This window comes from Pygoscelis adeliae, unplaced genomic scaffold (genome assembly GCF_000699105.1).
Source record: "Pygoscelis adeliae isolate BGI_AS28 unplaced genomic scaffold, ASM69910v1 Scaffold280, whole genome shotgun sequence".
Lineage (NCBI taxonomy): Eukaryota > Metazoa > Chordata > Aves > Sphenisciformes > Spheniscidae > Pygoscelis > Pygoscelis adeliae.
Genome location: NW_008823944.1, coordinates 653180 through 674481, shown reverse-complemented (window position 1 = coordinate 674481; position 21302 = coordinate 653180). Strand labels below are relative to the sequence as shown.

Sequence of the window (21302 nt, the reverse complement as noted above, 5' to 3'; positions counted from 1 at the left end):
AACCATCCCTATAGCAGGGACTGTAAAATGGGACATGGCGGAGGCTGTAGTTCAGAGTGACGTACTAGCTTAAGCGTGTCTTCATGGACAATTTAAACTTACATGCTGTAGTAGTAACGGTGATCCTTAAGGAACGGGCATGCCTCCCATTCTGCCTTTGGGGCAGTTCTTCACCCTACACATCTGACAAAACTTTAAGATCATTTTAGCAGTCTTAATGGGTAGGTTTTGCTGAGACAAAAAATTGAGCCATGTGTGATAGACTGGAAAAAAGGAAGGGGAAACTAAACGTTGAATTGAATAGCACTTCAATGTGAGTGGAGATTCTCAACAGGTAACTGTTTTTTCTTAAAGTAACAAAAGAAATTCAAAGAGTTGTAGTTCTGGTGGGGTATAGCTGGGGCTGGTCTTCACTCCCAGCATTTTTAATTTGGTTAGAATGTTATGTCAGAATAAAACTCAACAAAATCTTCCTTTTATTTGGTTTAAGGGTCGTGTCGTGGAAAATATATCGAAAAGGTGTGGTGGGTTCCTGAGACAACTTAGTCTGAGAGGATGTCTTGGTGTTGGAGACTCCTCTTTAAAGTAAGTAAAGTCCTAGATTGAGACATCACTTATTTCCTAATGTCCGGACCAAAAGCAATTATTGTTACATTTGTTTGGATTTCTAAGTACTGAGTAATGATCAAAATGGGATACTTAAATTTAAGTGCTAAGTACCTTAATAATGACTAAATGAGACGGCAGTTTGAGATCAAAGTATAGCTACTGTTATTTTCTGGAAATGAACTAAAAAATAAGAACTGTGATTTTCAGAAATGTGTCTTGTTCATTCATTAGTATTATGTTGATATCTCTCAATTTTCAAGCAGTTAAAATGTTTTCAGACCTGTACTCTGGCGTCCTACAATATTAATTTCCTTGAGATTAGTAGTCAGTCAGTTTATAGGTTATCTTCTACCCTGGACAAGAGGTGACCCTACCAATGGGAGGAAGAACAAAGACTGATAAGATTGAGTGCCTACAAAATCAGGGAAGGCCTGGGATTCTCTTCTTGCTCTAATACAAGAACAAGCAGGCAACAGGAACATCTCGTGGGTCTCTAAATAGAGGCAGTGGCCCTTCTTTACAAAGTATATAAATTGAACTGTGTAATTTGTTCCCAGAAGATAGTTTGAATCCATATAAGCTTTTTCTATATGCAAACTGTTTAGCCAGATTCCATTGTGGATATTTCTCTGAGTATTTAAACCCAAAAATCCTACCTGCAGCTGCAGGGTCCCTAAGCTACAAGTACTTCAGGGCTCAAAGAATATTTGGAGGAAGCCTCGGGGTATGGCTTTTTGCAGTTATGCTTTCCTCTGCTGTCACAGGAGACTGGGCTGGATGGCATTCAGTCTGACGTAGTATGGCCATTCTTAGGTGGAAAATATAAGCACAAAGATTTTTGTTAAGCAGTGGGCATTAAGTTAGTGTCTTGTGACCTTTGGCTCTTTCTAAAATTTTATAAGTCTAATTCACTGATTTTTGTCTCTAGAGTAAATTCATCCAGCAACTAGTTAAGCAATACATTGCTTTAGTAACCCAAATAGGCATCCCAGCTTCAGACCCGAAGATTTCCCCAGAGCTTTCCTTGCCTCTAGAACATCTCCCTACTGCTCCCTGGTGTGTCGCCACCTTCAGGCAGTCTTGCCTCCTTAGGGGAAAGTGCGTATTATTACTATATCCCAGATTACTGGCAACCGCTGTCAAAAAAGAGGTAGCCCCAACCAGAGTTAACTTTCTGCAGTACTCCTCCAAGTTCCCAGAGCATTCACGCTGACAGTCCCTGTGTCCTCAGTAGGGAAGGAGGCGATAGCAGAAGTGGAGGAGAGGGAGAAGGCAGGCTCAGAGAGAGGTAGCTTTGGGAGGGGGTAGCGGGGAAGGCGATGGGAAGGGTGTAGGAAGAGAGTCAGGACAGTAGGTAACAGTTTTCCCTCCAATAACTCCATTGTCACATTTGGTTTAGGCTCCCAACTGTGCTTTTCAGGACACTAAGGCTAGGGGACTGCAGTGAGGGTTGTGAATAGGACCAAAAATCGTAAGTGGGTTCAGGTATTAGTGGCACGTGAGAAGAGGGGGAGGGCTGGAGATGGGATATTTTTCAATTATTATATATTTAGTAAATAGGTACTTAGAATGAGTATACAGCAGTTCAGTGTGTAGCATGTGTACATTGTAAGGATGATGTCATGCTAGCAGGTAATAGGACAGGCTTAGCTGAGAGGGGCTACCGGTGTGTTACCAGTATTCACGCGTGCATCCGTAACAACTAGCTGGTGCAGATGGTGGTGGCTAAGACACTTCAGGAAAGAAGATGGTTAACCTCTGAAATATAAGCAGGTTATATTGAAATCACCAAATGAATGATAAATGCATGAGCTTTAAGATTTTCAAAACATTAGCATGAGAAAGGTGGCATTAATTTTCAGATACTTGTTCTGAAAGCGACTTTTCCTGTCAGGCTTTTTGTGTTGAGTTGTTTCCAGATCCATTAGTTTTGTGGATGATACTAATTTCTCTATTTATCCTTCTTCTACATCAACTTTTGTTTAAAAATAGCCAATTAGCGAAGTAGGTATTGGCTATGTAAGTACTGAACGTTTGTGGCAGCTCTGTCAGGACATGCCCCATGCTTGAATCTCAGAGGCAAAGTTCGCTGGTTCCTGCAAGTTATTACAGAGTGTAACGTCTTTCCAAGTGATTTGAAGAGTGTCTCGATTGTAAATCTCCCTCCAGTACATGAATTTTGGAATAGCTGTTTTGAGAATTCAAGTGGAAACTCTCACCGGTATAACTGCTCGCTGGGTTTTTTTCCATTGTTTTCAATCCACACTGGAGAGCCAGGAAGTTGTTACCAGCTGAGTGTGTAGTCGGATCTGTTAACCACGGCAAGCCTCCAGACAAAACTGGTTTTGTGTGTTTCCTCCACCCCTGCCAATAAAATCCATGCAGTTGGAGGAAACATGGGCATAAAAACAGTGTTCTGAAATGCAGCGCAGCTGTAAATATTACTCTGCAGAGATGAAAAGAAAGTTTATGTATTTCTTCTGGGTAATTAGTATAATGATACATACAGGCTTTTAGCAGTATAATAGCTCCAGTCATCCTTAGAGTTCATACCCAGTAGTGCACACAGATGCGTTTTAATTTTTAAACTCATAAATAACTAATTTGCAACCCACAGGGCTTTCCGTTAGTAGTCCGATAGGCTTAGGTCCCACTTCTGTATTGTGCAAGGTACGTTCCTTTTCATTTGATGTGGGAGCGAGCTCCTTAATAAGACCTACAAAGGCTTCAGTAATGAGATGTGCAAAAACTCTCCCCAGCAGCTTAATATTTAACTGATGTGATATTTAAACCTTTCTGTTCATGCCCTTAATGTTTTTAGTTAGGGCATTTGAAGCAAGTCCGTTCTGGCTTACATATGACAGAAATAAACACCTTGCTCAAGTGGTATTTGAGAGAGGAAAAACACTTGGTTTCAGGAGTTACCCAAGACAGAAACTTGCAATAGCAAAAGGAAAAAGCAACCACTGAGACAGATGTATTTGAGATGTACTTTGTAATTACTCTGTGGCTTTGAAGATTAAGCTTTTTGACTGAGGTGGAAGGAGCTAGGGGACAGAGCGCACTCTAGTGACTGTATTACAACTTGTGACATTATATTAATTCTCCAGCTTTCTGTTGCTGTTTTAGGACCTTTGCACAGAACTGTAGAAATATCGAGCACTTAAATCTAAATGGGTGCACAAAAATCACTGACAGGTAAGTCAAAGGGGTTTTTTGTTTGATGGGAAAATTCGGAAAAAGAAGTAGCTGAAGGTATTTTTAGTGTGTCTGCTGTTTTGCAGCACGTGTTACAGTCTTAGCAGATTCTGTTCCAAGCTGAAACATCTGGATCTGACATCTTGCGTAGCCATCACAAACAGCTCTCTAAAAGGCTTAAGGTAAGAAGATTCAGTGTTTTGTGTTAAAGAAAAGTGTTTAAAGAGCTGTTCAACATTTAATAAAGTTAAAAAAATCAGTGCTGAACCTTAATACAGTGTATCAGCACTGACTGTATCCTGTATCTAGCACTTCTTGGGTGTAGACTATGATGTTTGTGTGTGGTCTTGTGACTTTTCTGTGAAGGCCTGGCACAGTCCACTGGCTATTATTAATTTCTAACAGTGTGTTTAATTTGCGTTTCCCACTGTTACGACTATTTGAAGGCTGGATTTAACTTTTTTTTTTTTTTTTTTTTATTCTACCAGTGAGGGTTGCAGAAATCTGGAACATTTGAATCTTTCCTGGTGTGATCAGGTTACGAAGGATGGTATTGAAGCACTGGTGAAAGGGTGTAGTGGACTAAAAGCTCTATTTCTTAGAGGTTGCACACAGGTACATAACTGCTTGGGTGATCCTTTAGGAATAAAATTTTATTTTGGGTTTTTGAAATCTCCATGAATTAAAAAAAAACTTTTTTGTGATTGTCTTTTGTTTAATATTACAAGATGTGTACATTCTTTGGGCTGCTTTGCTATGCTTTTAATTTCTTGTTTCTTTTCCTATGTCTGATTTAATTGCTAAATACAGTTAGAAGATGAAGCATTGAAACACATTCAAAATCACTGTCATGAACTTGTAATCCTGAATTTGCAATCCTGTACAGTAAGTATTTGAAGCTTCAAAAGTTACATTCTCTAAGAATCATAAACCATTTTTGAATGCTAGTGAATTGATCTACTACATGCTTAAATAATTCAAGTAATACATCTCTGCAGTTTACAGAGTCTTGGGTGGAATAGAGGTCTTAAGTGAGCTGGCTGTTTCTACAGCTGAGTGTGGATTTGGAGTGTTGGGTTATTTTTTTTTCCCCTCGTTACATCTTTTAACTGTAGCAAGCTCTAGAGTAAAAATTAACTGCATTCATTCAAATCTCATTAACTGTGTATGCGCTAAACCATGCAGTTTTACAGATGTAGTTCTTGTTCTCCCATCCATTAAGGTCAAACATTTTGGTCTATTCATAATTTTAGGGTTTCTAATTGAGCAGAAACAATATTCTGGCCTACATAATTGAGAGTAAAATGTAATGGTATCGTAACTGAACATGAATCAGAACCATCTAGGTAGCAGGGGAAGGGCATGCTTTTTCAACAGTAATGGAAGAACACATTCATTTGTAATGAAATGACTGGGAATCATTCATGTACTTTTAATTCTACATAGAGAGTACACAAAAATTAGACTTGCCGTTCTTTTATATTTGCTTTTTTGTTGTTTCTGATGTGACTTTTTAGGAATGGGAAAGATCTCCTTTTAGATTTTTAAATCTATTTAAGTCATTCTTTGTCTGTAAATAAGACTTAGAAAATATTGACATAAATAAGAATTTCAGTGTTTCAGTCATGCAAATTTAAATAATGAAGTTAGATTATTTTTTTGCCTTTGTAAAGTTTTCTACAGTTTTATTGCTAGAAGGTATCATAAAATCTGCTTGGGCTAAAACTTTCAAATCTGTTTTACGTATTATTCCTGAATGAATGTGGATCATTTTTTATTAAGATTGGATGAAAATTTTTGGACCTAATAGATTTCTTTAAAGTGTTGAACATTTTGGAGTGTTGGCGATTATTAAAAGTTACATTAAAAAATTGCAGAAATTAAGAACAATATGAAGACAAAGCTTGAGTTTCCATGAGCCAGATGTTCAGCGAAAGAGAGTTTTCAGATTTTTCAATCTGAATTTAGCTGCCCAACTAAAGATAACGGGAATGAAAGGAAGGTCCTTCTTTTGGTCAGAACCACACTTTAATAAATAAAGTCAGTACGTAATTTCCTCCCCTCTCGCTTTTCCTTTTGCTGTCCTCCTCCTCCAAAGTTGTTCTTCTGTTGTGTTTTACCTGAGACTAATGAGATATATCAAGGCCAGCCTTTTCTGATTGTTTTTGTGGAAGGCTCTCAAGAGGTCTGCTGATAATCAGTTATGATCTCTCTCACTTAAAGGGGCATTGGAATAGAAGTGTACCAGTTTTCCCTTGGCCAGTATGTTTGTTGTCACGTAGATATGAAGTACCAACAAAAAAACCCTCATGAGTGAAAGTATTTTTCCCTTTGAATTTTTTGAGTTGATAGTCTGTGTGTCCTACCTAGTTACGTGTGCTTTAAAGCTTTATTTCACTGGAGATGTGTCCTGCTTGCTATGGCTTAGAAGTGTGCTTCCAGAAGCAGCCAGGCTTTTTTTTATGATCTTTATGGGCTAGCACTGATTTTTACACAGCAGGTCTCTTTGTGCTTTATATGATCCACACTTTAATTCTGGTGGCTCTGTTTTATGGGCCTTGTAAAATGTCAGGCCGGCTCCAGCAGCTATGGAATGAACTGATACTAGCTCTGGAAACTGCACATCTGAAAGGTACCATCTTTAGAGTGTAGAAACTTGGTACCTTGCAGGCATTTTCTGAGCACTTTTGTTTCCTGAGAGGGATGTAGGCATTGAAATCACAAGCAGTTTCAGAATGGAAAATTTTCATATGTAACTTGAAGGTTTTCTCCATCTCCAGCAGCAGCATAAAATTTACATATTCCTTACCTCCAAAATAGTTCCTTTTCCCAATAATAGTGTCATGAGTATCTCTCAAAGGGAGCAAAACAGTTCCAGAAAACATCATCTTATCTGTAAATGATGCAAATCCTTCTGGATCCACAAAAAAAGATGACATCTGGAATAATTTTTATTTTACAAAACGATTTGCAAATTTAAACTACTGATACTAAGAAGTGCTGGGTTGGGGGAGGGGGCATAAGGTGATCTCCCTTTGTGCTGAGCTACTGCTATTTTTCATCCTGTTTCCATCTATGAAAGGTAATGTTTGTGGTAGTAGCCTCAGAAATATGCTACAGTAGTATTAGCATACCTAGATGAGTGGCTTATAAAAGGAAAGTGTATTTTCAATTCAAAATACAGTAGAGGTCATTGTTATCATTGGAAGAGTAATGTTAGGCCAGCAAATAAAAAAAACCTGTTTCGCCATGAAGGATTAGTCATTCAGCAGAAAAATTAAATTCTTGGAGTTAGGAGTGGGAGGAGGAGGGAATATTTTTTCCAGAATAGAAGACCTGTAAACAAAATATTTGGACACACCCAATAACCTAGTTCCTGTTGCTATTTTGGTGCAGCTGCATTGGGCCTGTTTCTTATAGTTCCTGTTTCAGGGAGAAAACTTTTTGATTCATATTCCAAATTTGGAGTTACTTTTTTCAGAATATCTATTACAAAACAATTTTGAGAAATGAAGAACCCTCTTTTGAGTTAAAACTTGCAGCTCTAGAGACAACTGCATAGGGTAGGGCAAACCTGGCTTTTACATTTGTCTTCTGTAAAGAACGGATTATATGTAACTGTTTACCTGTAACTCTTGTTTTGAAAATTATCTGGAGGTGAAGGATTTTTACCCTTGGGTTCTACTGCTCCAGTGCAAAATAGGTACTTAGCTCTCCTGCTGTCGAGCTTTAAGCTCTCTTTTGCACTGTTCCTGAATTTAAACAGTCACTGGAATGAAAGACCTGAACTCTAGAAACATACAAGCAGCAAGCTATTTCATACAAAGACAACTATAATTAAAAAAAAAAAAGTGACAATTATAAAGCAAAAGCAAAGTGAAAGAGGAAGACAACAACAAACAACTCTTCCTCTGTGCTTCTGACTGCCTTTGAGCAGTACTCGAGATCTGTGGAAAAATGCATAGATAAGCAGGAATTGTGTGTGTTTATTATCTTCAGTGTTATCAATGAACATGGTTTCACGATGGTATTTTTTGGTTGAAGATCCACAGGTTGCCATGGTTATATACAATGTGACCCTAAGTTCAGTAATATGACTTGATTTTTGTTCCTAGCTGATTACTTGGTAACGAAGTAACTTCAACTTTCTTCTGTGTTGCAGCAAATTTCAGATGAAGGCATTGTAAAAATCTGTAGAGGATGTCATCGACTTCAGTCGCTCTGTGTTTCAGGCTGTAGCAACCTTACAGATGCTTCTCTCACAGCACTTGGTCTAAACTGTCCGAGGCTGAAGTAAGTATGTCATGAGCGTGTTGTGAGTATGTCGTGTTGTTACTGGCCTGATCTAAGAAATTCACTTCTGAAGATAATCAGCTGATATCCACAGGTTTGATTTAGCTTTGTGTTGTTTGTGTTACCTTTGCAATCAAAACAATAAGTTGGAAGTACCAGCTGAATATAAACTTGAGGGCTGGTCCTCTGTAGTTAGCATATGAATGTGGTCCACTGTATGTTGGAAAAAACAAGAATTAATGTATGACAAATAAAACATGTTGAACCTAGCAGTTCAATTCTGTGCTTCTAGCTAAATATTTTAGGTACTAATTACAAGCCAGAAGAAACGAAGATATAAAGCCTGTTATTTTTTTAGAAGGTAAAAATATCTGTAGTTGTGTTGTGTCTTGTGATGTTTGTACTCTGATGTGGTTTTATGCAGTCGTTTGTCTCGCAAAAAAATAGCTAAATCATACCTGATTATTATGTTTACAGATTTTATTATAAATGTATTTTTAATGTGCTCTGCAGTACATCCTGGCATTCTTAAACTCTGATATGGAGTGTGCTAATGTCTCTGCAAGCACCGAGGACTGATATTTATGGGATACGTTTTGAGTAATAGGGGCTTATCAGTTAAAAATAATATAAACTTTTACATTGATGTAATTTGCGCTAACATATGTTATGTCGGTATTCTCAGAAGCGGGGACAGCTTCAGCTTTAACAATGAAGCTCAGTCATGCAGCAGCTCTCTGGTTGTAGGGACATAATACTTCGTGTAAGGTCTAATTTTAATGTAAATGAAAAAAAAAAAAGATTTTTGGATGACACTAAGTTGCCATTTATGACAGGAATGTGCAGGAGCCGCAACTTGTTATATTTCAGTCACGGATAAATGGAGGAAAGTAGATCGTAAAAATTAGGGGGAGCTACGTTCAAATGCCAGTGTGCAGTATGCTGACACGCAGTGTTTCTTTAGCTGGTTGAGTGAAAAAGAGCTTTTGTTACTGTAGAAGACCTGTCCTTAAGACAATTCCGGAGTGACAGTCCCCTTCATGTAACGGTTCATACTTAGAAGAGCTTACGTGTGCCCATGTTTGGGGCTGTAGAGTCTTCTGACACACTTAATTGTGTTCCTTAGAAAGCTGTGCTGTTATTACTGGTCTTTTTTCACGATTTCTCTCGTTCTCTCAATTCACAGCTCAGATTGGAAATAAAAGGAGGTCTAAAGTGCTATTAGTTGTGCAGTTCTTTCCAAGGGTAGTACAGCTGTAGCAGGAATTGTTTTGACTTTGGAAGGTAAACTGTTAGCCCCTGTCTGTGCCACGAGGGGGAAGGCGTCTGCCGTTCTTCTCCTTTAACGAGGAGCAGTATAAGGAAAAAAATGACCCTTTGCAGTGATCACTGCAGAGGATTGCGTGATGGAAAGACAGATGATGCAGCTGGTTACAGTTAAACTTTTGGGATCATGTATGGAAAGTACTTGATAAAAATTATGATGGAAATCAAAGGGAAATGTAATTCCACGCTTGTTCATACCTTCTGAATATTTTGGTGTTGAGTATGAAAGAAAACTCTCCTGCCTCTGTTGGATGTGCTGGCCCTGTTAGAAAGCTTTTGAGTATCTTCTGTGCTGTGCTACTCTCACTTCACTTCAGGGTCTTGGATGTCCTACTCTGCTGCTTTCCATGATATCGCTACGTTCTGCAGCTGTTACCACTCACAAATGACATCTTGAAAAAAAATCCTAAGCTTGGCCAACTCCCTTCAGCTGGTTTTTTTTCCCCCGACATCAAGATATAGCTGTCTCCTCATCCCTTTTTATATCTGCTCATATAAGTGCTTGATACCTTCTCTGTTTTTGTTTTTTAGCACTTTTTAGTGTTAAAATACTAGTAGGTGTTTTGGTGAGGCTTATCGAGAAAAGCACTCATGAACCATGGATGTCTTTGTCTAGGTGGGACTGTGAAAGTTAGGATCATATTGCTTTTAACCCCACCAGTGCTGAGACCACCTGCTGCTAATTCAACAGGAGTAGGGAGGTGCTGTGTGCAGAGACGCTCCAGGTGTGCCCAAAAGACATCTGTAGACAGTGAATGCAACCGTGAGGTCTGTCTCAGAGAACATTGCTTTATAAGAGTGGGGAATCTGCTCTGGGATGTCATTTTGCCTCATCAGCTCCTACGTTAGGTACTTTGTCACGAATCACTGGATGGGAAATAAATGTCAGCTGTGTCTGGAAAAAAGAAGAGCCCTCTGTAATTAAGTACGATCACTAAAACAAAGCAAAAATTAGAACTTTGCTCATGTTCATGCTGACCAGTGCCTTCCCACCTGCTTTTCATACTGGGACCTGATTGATGCAGTGTGTGTATGTATAGCTCACTCTCCCCATTCTGCTTTTCTGACTGACTGCACACCCAATTTCGGGAAAGCTAGAGCTTCCTTCTGGTTTCTTACTCCCCTGTTTCCGTATTATTTTCAACCAGATGTGCAGTAAGTAGCATCCTCACTCTTTTGCACACTGCGGATGTAATCCCCCCCCCCCCCCAAGTCAGAAATGTAATGAGGTTAGGGATCCAATGGTTGCAAGTGTAGATAGAGTTGAAAGCAAGTAAATGACGTAAGGGTAACATGTGACCTGAATAATTTTTGTTGTTGGTGTTGCTGGTGGTTTTTTTTCCTTTCCTATCCAGCATCCTAGGTAATTTTCAGAGTAGCTGAGAGTATTTTATGGTAGGTTGCTAACTGCCCTTGATGGAAGGGCACAAAGGGCACGAAGTTCCCAAATGTGAGTCCGGAAAGAAAATCCGGACTATCCATTTGGAAAGCAGTACCTGTCTTGCCACCTCTCTGTTGGCTGCTCTTGAGTTTCCATCATACTTCTGAACCTCGTTGAAGACAAGCACTCTGGAAGTGGTTGTCAAGGGTGTAGCCTGTGGGGCTGCTTACCTCTAAACTCAGCCGCGCTCTGGCTTTTGGCTTGGAAAAAGTTGATCCAGCAAAGTTACAGTCAGAGCCCCACATCCCGTACTCTGGTGGGGTTGTATTTTTCTTGTGCACACAGCATGGCTTTTCCCTTTGCACCTTACCCATAGAGAGAGTGCTTTCTAATGACCTCCTAAACCAGTGGAAGGATCTAGCTGCCTCTAAGTGTGTACCACAGCAAGAGGTTCTTTTGTCCATCTTGCCCTGCCTCCTCCCCCACCGACCCCAGTACAGAAGTAGCGTTTGCTGTGGTGAGTGGGTAAGTGGCACGTTGTGCTTCTCATTGCACAGTGCTGTGATTTCCCCTTATTCATCTTGATACTTACTCCACCTGCAAAGTAAAAAGTGTTCATTGAAAGAGAAGAAAAAGAAAATGATGACAAAAAGGCAGTTACGGGATGGAGGCCCGTTCTATGTACTAATGGTGCTGTTTGGGGCAGTTGATCTTTTTTTGTCAGTACTGCTTCCCAGTGCCTCTCAAAAGAGTGTTAGGTTTATCTTTCCAAAACACTGTGTTATGTTCTTTAAGGTTGTGTTGGTGTAGTTTATTGTCTTTACTGCGGGCTTGGAGAATTTAAGCTCCTTGCTTTCCAGTAACTTGCTTCACTGTGCTTCATGCAGAGGCTCTGAGTGCATTTCTAGTAAGCAGTTTCTCAGTTTTGTGGCTTCCCAGCATCCTGTGTGTAGATAACAGGTTTTAGATGCAGGCTTCATCTGCATTTTCCTTAACTCAGGGTTTATTCTCCCATATCTTTCCTTAGATAACACATGAGAGAACTTGAGCATTGTGCTGTCTCACTGAAACAAGAGGTCAAAGGGCCTATAATTATGTATAATTTTTTTCCACTAAGTGTTGAGAAGATTTGAGGATTGAACTTAATGTGTTCTGTGACTATTAGAGTCTTCTGATAAGCTGGATCAAAAAGTCTGCCTAGTGCTTTTTAATTGCAAATTACTGTGAAAAATAGGCTTATAGGTACATTTGCTATTGAGAGCTTTAAGTTGCAGAAGACAAATTTGTATGTCAAATGCATTTGCTTTTCTCTACGTTAACGTTTTCTTTAACATTTAAAACTTTTCCAGGATTTTGGAAGCTGCAAGATGTTCACATCTTACAGATGCTGGTTTTACCCTTTTAGCACGGGTAAGGGTCATTTCAGAAGGTTGGACCTTGCCTTGTTTTCATTGCTGCTGAGCAGCCGTGAATTGATGTAGTCCTGCTGGGAAGGAATATGAGAAGAAGAAAAATAAAGTAGGAAGAACCCAGTGGAGGAGGGGACTGAAAAGTGATTTTATTTCTGGATTATACTTAGAGCTACCTCTTGATCTATTTTGCCATCCATCATTGCATTTTTCACTTCCCCCTCCCCTTTTTATTATGTTTCAATTGGATTTATTATGCTTAACGTAATTCTAAACTTGTGTTATGTATTCTAGCCAAATTTCCCCTATAAAGATGACGCATACCCTTGTGATATTTACACCCCCAAAAATCACCATCTAATAGATTATTCTGAGCATACCTTTAAGTTACGAAAATACTTACATTGTGCATTATAAACTATAAGCACTTGTGCCCTGATTCATGCTGTAAGTATGTAAAGTAAGCATATAGATTGTATAAAATGCTTCAAGTTAGGCTTGTATGCTTGCTGGTTTAGGAAATCTGAACACACAAATAATACTCTGTAAACAGGGTTCATTTACACTACTGATATTTAGTGTGAATGAAAGTTTTTTCTAGCCACAGTGGTTAAACCGAGTGAATTTTCTAATCATTCAGCACTACAGCCTTGGGCTTTCAGTAGTCGCCTCAAGCCTGCTTCTGGGAGCTGCAAGTTAAACCATTTTTTCATATGCCTGTAAATAACAGGGTTTGGGGTTTGGGCTGAGCCGTGGTACCATGTGATCTGCTGCGAAGTCACAAGGTTACATCATTTTCTTGAAATTAGTCATGATCAGTCATTGAAAGCACTTCTAAAAGCTTGCTAGGGATCTCTCAGAATATTGGGAAAATTGCTTGTATAAATGTGAAGTGCAGCTTTCTCCCAGCCTTGAAGTGGACCCTATTTTAATATTTTCAGCATTCATTAGCAAAGCAAATTGTTTTTAAGGCTTCTTTCTAAAGTATGATGGTGAAGAGAGATGTTTCACAGGCTTAAGTGTGTTTCAGATTAGTTGGATTCATCTGTATGCAGATTAGCTGGCTTTAGTGCAGAGGCTGTAAATACCATAGGTTTGAATTGAAATCGACCCCAAAAGGGGGACGGGAAGCAGGGGTGAATGCGTACTGATCCCATACTTACTGTTCCAAACCTTACAGGGCAAGGAGGAGAAACTTCACTTCGTAAGAGAAGGGCTGAAAATGTAGAGGTTTGGGGAGGAGGTGTGTTGCTTGTGGATTTTTTTTTTTTTTTTTTTTTTTACCATTTTTTGTCCTTTGGTGATCAAATACTTGAAGGGATTTAACTCACAATTTCCTCTTGGAAGCTGTGCTTTCCCATATTACTAGCCCTGTGCATGATTTTATGTCTATATGTTGGTTTATTTTGTCTTTTGTTTATCTGTTTGATTTTTGTTTATTTTAGAATTGCCACGAGCTGGAGAAGATGGACTTGGAAGAATGTGTTTTGGTGAGATTTAATATGAAAAGGAATATTGAACGTCCAGTGTAAGAATGCAGTGCCGATAAGAACATTAGCACTTTCAGTTAAATGTGCTTTGGTTTTTATTAATAGTGCTGTGTTTATGATAGTAAATAAAAATAACTATTGGGAAATTCTATACGGGGAAATATTTGAAGAGCAACAGGTGATTGGGTGTTTCCCAGAAATAACAGAACCTTCATCTGGTAGAGAAAGAGAGATCCTACCCGAGGGTTGGCCCTCCTGCTGTCTGTTGCTTACGGTTGTTTGGTTTCTTTTATTTCTAGATAACTGACAGCACATTGATACAACTTTCTATACACTGTCCTAAGCTACAAGCATTGGTAAGTTTAACTTTTTATTTGTGAACTTTAATACATACCTCCAAAACCGCACATGTGCACAGCTCCTTCAACGTAAAAACAAGCTGTTTACTCTGGATCTGGAAAAAGTTCCTGAGGTAGTATGACACTGTGCAAAATGTACGCAAGCTTCGTAAGTGTTCTAAAAGAAGCAGGTTACTCCTAAAATATTTACATGCACCGTGATAAAAAATATTACCAAATCAGTGAGTAATAACCAGAAAGCTTATATTTTATGGTTAACATCCTTCATATTTGATTACTTAGTTAAAATAAAACTTTCCATCGGCAACTAACAGTAGCCAGACCTTTATAGATACTTTATAGATAGTGTTCACTAATGGTTATCTTAGGGAGAAAAAAGTTTTAAGTCAAATATTGAATAAATAAAACCACCCAGTGAAGATAAATGTAATCACTCTGTAACCAGTTTTGCATGCAAGCAGTTTTTCCCAAGGACTACATTTACATAGTAAATTATGGAAATTTTTTTGACCTAGACTTTTGAACGTAATTGGAGAGGATTGAGATGCCTTCAGTGGGGTACCCTGCTTACTGTATTTCAAAGAACTGGTTTTTAGGGAATGGTTGCTTAGATCTTTCAGAACATCAAAACCAATTTCAGGCGACATAAATTTGGCTGTTCTTCAGTCAAGGTACTCCAAAATTACTAGATCGTTATTACAACAGAGGCTCCTGTATTTAGAGCCAATTGTACCGTAAGTGTAGATTTGTTACATACTACTTCAAATGTACCTGAGAGAACAAGTATCTTTATAATCTGTTCTTAGATGGGATTAAAGGAAGGTTTGCTGCTTCATTAATTAAATTGTCTTATGATTGGTTAGTGTTACTTACTCAGTGTTACTAAGGTAGCAACATGAGGAGAGACAGCTTTTAAAAAGGAGCTGCTTCACTATTTTTTTAATTGTTTTTTATTTTTGCTCGTTAATTGTCCAACCTCATTTCTGTACCATAATTCTTAATGTTAAGCCAAATGAGTTGTCAGGAGATGTAGAGCCATTTATGTGGGACACTTTCTGTTCTTTTAAGACAGATGTGTTTTCGTACTGTAACCCCAACCGTAACCGGTACTTGCAAGAGATCTTTTACATCAGTTCCGCCAGCGCGTCACCAGAGATACCATAAAACCTCCTAACTTTCAAGTATTTTTCTCAGCCTGCTCCTGTTTGCTGGCCTCTGTGTGTTAGCCCACGGATGGGGAAGTGTGGTATTGGTAAAATAACACACCTTTTCTAAGGGAACCAGAAAAAATTTTTTGTTGTTGTTGATGTGTATATCCTGTGTGTAGGAAGGATACATACTCAAAGATTGTGAGTGAACAGTGATGGCCAAGAATTACAAGGAAAGAAGAAACAGGCTATCAGGTGCCAAATACCCTACGTGAACTCATCTTGATACTTCCAGTGTGAAATCGCATACTGTTGATGGTTCTGTAAACTCTTGTGTAGCTGTGCTTTAGCATATGTTTAGGTATATTTACAGTTTAAGCCAATATTTTGGAGTTGCAGAAATCAACTTTGAATTTGTTTCTTGGTATTTGGAGACTCAGTAGATGGTGGAAATAAGCAAAAGCACTGTTAGACCAATTATAACCAACTGTTACATCTTCATCAGTATCAGAACACTCGAACGCTTTATTACTTACTGGACTTCAGAAGTAATTTCTGGTGAAAGTGTTTTAATAATTGTACATTCAAATTATTAGAGAAACTGTGAAATACTCGTGATATTCCTGGAGATGAGAAGATAATTGAATTCTTCAGTGAAGTTGATCATACTGTTTCTTACTGTCACAGTATATCATGCCATATTTGATCTATACACAGCATTTAGTATGTATTAACAAAAAACCAAATTTGACCATATCTCTCTTTTCTAAAGATTTCAAGCAATTGTCTTCGTAAAATTCCACATTATTAACATGTTCTAACAGGATTATGAAGTCAGAAAAATCATGTAGTTTAATACAAAGTATGTATCGTTTGGCATATTTGTTTTACAAAGTTCTGTGAACTCAGCTGTACATCCTGTATTGTCCTTTCAGCACCAAATACAGTGTCTCAGGAAAGCTGATTTTATAAGCTGCTTACTTCCTGGGACGGAAAACTCTTAATTAGCCAGCAGACTGCTGCCGTAGCCGACAGCTTCACATAACCTCCTGTCCTTCCTTGAAACAGCAGGTCTATTATAAATGTTCTTTAACCCTGCAACTGCTGATTGTTTCCAGGCTGCGAGCCAAATCAAATGCTCAGAACACGTACATAAAGAAAGTAGGTGTAGGAGGGAGCTTAAATATTTGGAGAGTTGATAGACTTGCAGAATGTAAACTGTCATAAGATAGATAAAACGCTGTTGATAGGGGCAAGCACTTCATTTCTGTTGCCTTTTGGAGACCGTGTGCCCCAGTTGTGGTGTTGCTTGGAGTCACTGCCAGCTGCTCACACTCGGTGAGTGAGTAAAGTTGGACCAGCTGGAGCTGAAGGGAAGCTGCCGGGGTGGCTCCTCATCAAACTCGAGGGGAGTTGCAGACCTGTCTCCCAGCCTCTTCTCCGGTTACTTGTTCATCCTGTTCAGCAAAGGTGGAAAAAAGTTGAGGGGCAAGTTGTTCTAAAGGGCAGGACAGACCCCATGTGTCCGGTAGCAGGCAAGAAATGCTCGTGACTCTAGCTGAGGTAAAATAAGGGTAAGCCACGGTTGGTAGTCCTCAAGCTTCCTTGTCAGGCTGAAGTAAAAGGAGATAGATGTGTTGTACCCAGAGAAGGGAAGGATTACTTGTTTGATTCAGATGATTGGCAGGAGGTACTTTTGAGTACTACTGTTAGCTTGCGCAGAGTTAAAAAGGGCTTTTGGATTGCTGCAAGTGTTTCTTCATCGGTTGCTGTCTGAAAAATACTTGTGGCAAGGAAATGCTACTTCAGAACCAGTCACCATTAGACTTAGATACAAGAATGGGCAAGACACAGGGCTGAGCAGAAAGCAGGGAGCTCGCTCAGAGCCCAGGGCGAGAGGAGTAAGAGTTCATAGATCCTGCACATTTCTAGTGCAGAAGACTTGAGACCATTCGTTTCACTGGTGACAAACAGTGGTTTTTAAGCCCCCTCCGAGGAAAGTCTGTTTCCTGTTGTTGTCATCATCATTGCTTCTCTGGAAGTCATGAATTCCCTGACGGAACCAGGAAACTGCTTTATGTGGTGCTGCTGCCTGAGATGCTGCAACTTCTTCCATGCTCTTGAAATTCAAGGGAGTAAAAAAATATGTTGAGAGAAGCAGAATTTTTTTAGTTTGTTATGCTGACTGTTGCAGAAAGGACCTGCTCCTGCAGCTGTACAAGACGTTTATTACTCCTTGTATGTACAGCCTGGGATGCTGAGCGCTCATGGTTTTCCTGAAATCATCATTTGGCAGATCAAGTCCAGTCTGATCGTTCTTTATCTATGTGGACTTGCACAGGCTTGGTCCTGGTGGTATGTATGAAAACATGGTAGCTGTGAAACGGTAACTCCTCGTCTGTTCCTGTATGTTCTTGATCGTCCTTTAAAGTTGTCTCCTGTTTCTGGCGCGGCACGTGTTGTTTGCACCCATTGGTAACGGAGGTGCGTGACAATTGGCACAGAATTTCCATGTTCACAGAGAGCAAAGGGGCCTGAGGGGTTTGCCGGTGATGCTTGTTTTGGGACTCTACTTGTTTTGAAGCAAAGTTAAAAATAAAGTACAGCCCTTTTGTTAAGCAGAGCTGTTTCTTTTGTTACTCTTCTGGATTTCAGCTGTACGCTCTTTGTAACTGTTTAACCGCTAGAACAAAGGAGGTTGAAGAGGACTTCTGATGTTTAGAGGATAGAGTAACTTAGGACTGAGTGATGTCGTTAACTGTTTGCCTCTCTGTTTTAGAGCTTATCTCACTGTGAATTGATCACCGATGATGGGATTCTTCATCTGAGCAACAGTACATGTGGTCACGAGAGGCTGCAGGTCCTGGAGCTTGATAACTGTCTTCTCATCACTGACGTGACTCTGGAACACCTGGAGAACTGCCACAACTTGGAGAGAATTGAGCTGTATGACTGTCAGCAAGTCACGCGAGCTGGAATCAAACGAATCAGAGTACGTGTTTGCTGACTTGCTCCGGTGGGAATGCCCGAGCTGTTGATACTGCCTGAGATTGTATGAATCCTGCAGATGTCCCAGGCAAGGGAGGATGGAAAAAGAGAGTCTGAACGTTGTTCTGCTAGGTGCCCATCTCTAGGGACTAAACATAGCTTTTCTATATGAGCCGTCATAATTGTCCGATTCTGTTTACAACTCATGACACTTTTGCTGTTGGAATGGCGAGTGCTTATCTTCTGCTTTCTGTATTTTTTCAAATACAGGCTTCTGTGTTTTTAGGATTGTGTAGTGGCGTTCTTTAACTCTCCTAAAATACACGTTAATACGCAGCGCCAATAGTAAACCATCTGCGTGGAGATTTCAGTTAATGGGCTGTAGGGCCCTGAGGCCCTGGAATCCGGCCACAAACTCTTTTCCTCCGTGTACCTCCCCCGTTAGGTCAGGGACCGCCTACCTTGGGGGGCAGCGTTCAGCCGTACTGTTACAACTCGTCTGCAGCTTCCTATCCCAGATCCGTGTCCAAACACTGTTGCAATTGGAAAGCTCGTCCCTGATAGCGGCTACCGAGGGCAGACGCCCTGTTCTATTCCATGCTGCTTTCTAGGATGAGAGACGCAGGGAATATGGGAGACGAGACACAGACGAGTTTCTCTGCAGTAGCCAGGGGTCCATCTCTCCCCTGCAGCAGAACACACGCCTCTCTTCTCAGAGGGCTCTGCGGGCCGATCGGTGCTGTACTGGGAAATAAGTAAGTGGGAACCCTGAGCAGGTGCGTGCCCAGACGTCAGCGTGCCTTCGCTGGATGGGACACGAGAATTACGTGTCAGGAGAAGACAGCTTGGATAGTATCAAGCGTATAGATGGTTTCTTCGTAGCTAACCAATCTTAATGAGAGCTGACCTGTTGGCGGTAATTGAGGTGTACTGCTTCTTTTTACTAGTTAAGTTTATTTCTCTCCCATTATAATGCAGACTTTTCATCCGCAGGCTCATCTACCTCACGTGAAAGTTCATGCTTACTTTGCTCCAGTAACTCCCCCTCCTTCGGTAGGAGGGAGCGGACAGCGCCTCTGCAGATGCTGTATTATTCTTTGACAGTAAGTGCAACCAGGCAGAAAAGTTTGTTGTTGAAGAAAAGAATGGGACTGCAAGTCAGTGGAAGGAATCGGTTTCCTGACAGTCCTAACGGTGGTGTTTGGTCATCCAGTTTTGTGACAAGAAAAGCATTTTTTTCCAGGTAAAAATCTTAACGTAATGTGCAGCTGTGGATTAAGTTGGTGATGCTTCGGTTTGTATTAGTAACTCCTTCCTTCTGTTGGCATGAGAACTGAAGTACCGTGTAAAATGTGGGGGCATTTCAGCGTAGCAGCTACTTGGTGAAAGTTCACTAAACTTGGAAGTTAATTTGCATTTGTAAGCACGACTCAGTGTGAAGTTCTAACGTAACGTGGGGCTCGAGTCCGTCACACCGAGGAACTGAACCTGCTGTTCTGTAATATACACGAGAGGTTAAATACCAGGTTTAAGGACAAATGGGCTTTAGCAGATGTTGACCAAAAATTGCAAGGTAATCGTGAGCTCTTAGAGCAAAACAGCTTATACTTTTTCATAATTCAGCTTCATATTTAATTATGTAACAGGACATAATAGGTAATGTCAAAAGGTAAGATAGTACCTCAAGTTAACTATATAAATAGAAACACGAGTTTTCAAGTTTTTGAACTTGGTTCAGTTGAACTACGTGTTAGTATAAAGCTTGCCCGTCACTGAAGCACATTTTATGCCCAGTGCCATCGGCCTTTAAAAGGGGCAAGAAATCCACTCTGGTAGAGCTTGTGCGCTCTACTGCAGTTGGCTCCACGCTCGTACGTGGTGCTTACTGTAACGCCATTCCCCTGTGGTGTCCTCAGTTACCTCCTCAGTTTGTAAGGAAAGGGATGCAGCGGCTCTAGGAAGAGGGGTGTATTCATGCTTTTCTACAGACGAAGAATGGAAACCAGGTTCAGTTACAGGAACTATGATGGAGCGAGGAATTCAATTCAAGCTGTTTGTCCCACCCATTTTAGGGACACAGCAAGCAGATGGGCAAATAAATCTGCAGGCAGGAGTTGAACCAAACCAAACCTGTGGTTTTCAAATGTAGAAAGCCAAATTCTTCACATTTGGATTATTTAAGAAGCTGTCAACTTCTGAGTGATGATAATAATAATAATAAAATCTATGTATTAACTCTTCAGGCCATGCTTTCATCCTTAGTTTTTCAGTGCTATAGAGGGTTAGATAAATAAACTTTTTTATGTTAAGCAACAATTATCTGAGATAAACTACTCAACAGTTCAGAAAGCTTTTTTGTGTAAGAGTGATTGTGTGTGTGTGTATGTTTTAAGAGTTCAGGGCCTGTGTGTTTACTGAAAACTAATAGAAATACTGGCTTAAAAAGCAGTTGGAGAAGCTGCTATGGGATAGTACTGCAATTACCCCCCAAAATTTTAAGCTACTTTTTAAGAGGCGTGTGAACATTAGAAGAGAGACTTTTATGGACAACAGCGGCTGTGTTGTGTGTTCATGCTTCACACATTGACAGACAATGGGGACGTAAGGTCTCAACTTAGAGGATAAATTACAGATCGCAGTGCAGTACATGCATTTCTTTACTACTACAAAGTAAGCCAATCAGGGCTTGTTTTGCACAGAAGTGGAGGAGTGTTGTTACAATCATACTTAGAGTTCCATTAAGATACTGCTGTAATGGAGAGTTTTAAGCAAATTTTATTCTCATCTGTACCAGGAAAGCCACTGGTACCAGTATGTCAAGATGTGTTGCCTTTTGTTGGCTCATTTTTTTTTCTAAGAACATAATGTAAGTAAGTCTATCGCATTAAAGAAAGATGTACAAAACCAAACGGAACCTACTCTGATATAGGACACTTAAATAAACAATCAGCTGATGTCAAATTTGAATTTGTTTCAATTATTTCAAGTTTAACTAAGTTTTCTATTAGGAGCAGAAGACCTACGTGCGTGTGTCGGGTGCAGGATAAACTACAGCGCTGGCTTGCCTCCATTATTTACCTTTACCTACCGTTATCGCTAGG

The 21302-nt window shown here is 39.9% G+C and overlaps 1 protein-coding gene across 1 annotated transcript in view; it reads left to right on the top strand.

Moving 5' to 3' along the window:
* Positions 1-21137, top strand: part of FBXL2 (F-box and leucine-rich repeat protein 2) — a 46059-nt gene extending 24922 nt beyond the window's left edge. The window contains exons 5-15 of the mRNA XM_009321174.1: positions 491-585; positions 3739-3807; positions 3894-3989; positions 4296-4422; positions 4618-4692; positions 7970-8100; positions 12157-12217; positions 13662-13706; positions 14006-14062; positions 17993-18205; positions 19195-21137. Coding sequence (XP_009319449.1) covers positions 491-585; positions 3739-3807; positions 3894-3989; positions 4296-4422; positions 4618-4692; positions 7970-8100; positions 12157-12217; positions 13662-13706; positions 14006-14062; positions 17993-18205; positions 19195-19302 — 1077 coding nt within the window. The 3' untranslated portion in view covers positions 19303-21137. The remainder of the gene's footprint in view (positions 1-490; positions 586-3738; positions 3808-3893; positions 3990-4295; positions 4423-4617; positions 4693-7969; positions 8101-12156; positions 12218-13661; positions 13707-14005; positions 14063-17992; positions 18206-19194) is intronic.
* The last annotated feature ends 165 nt before the right edge of the window (positions 21138-21302 follow it).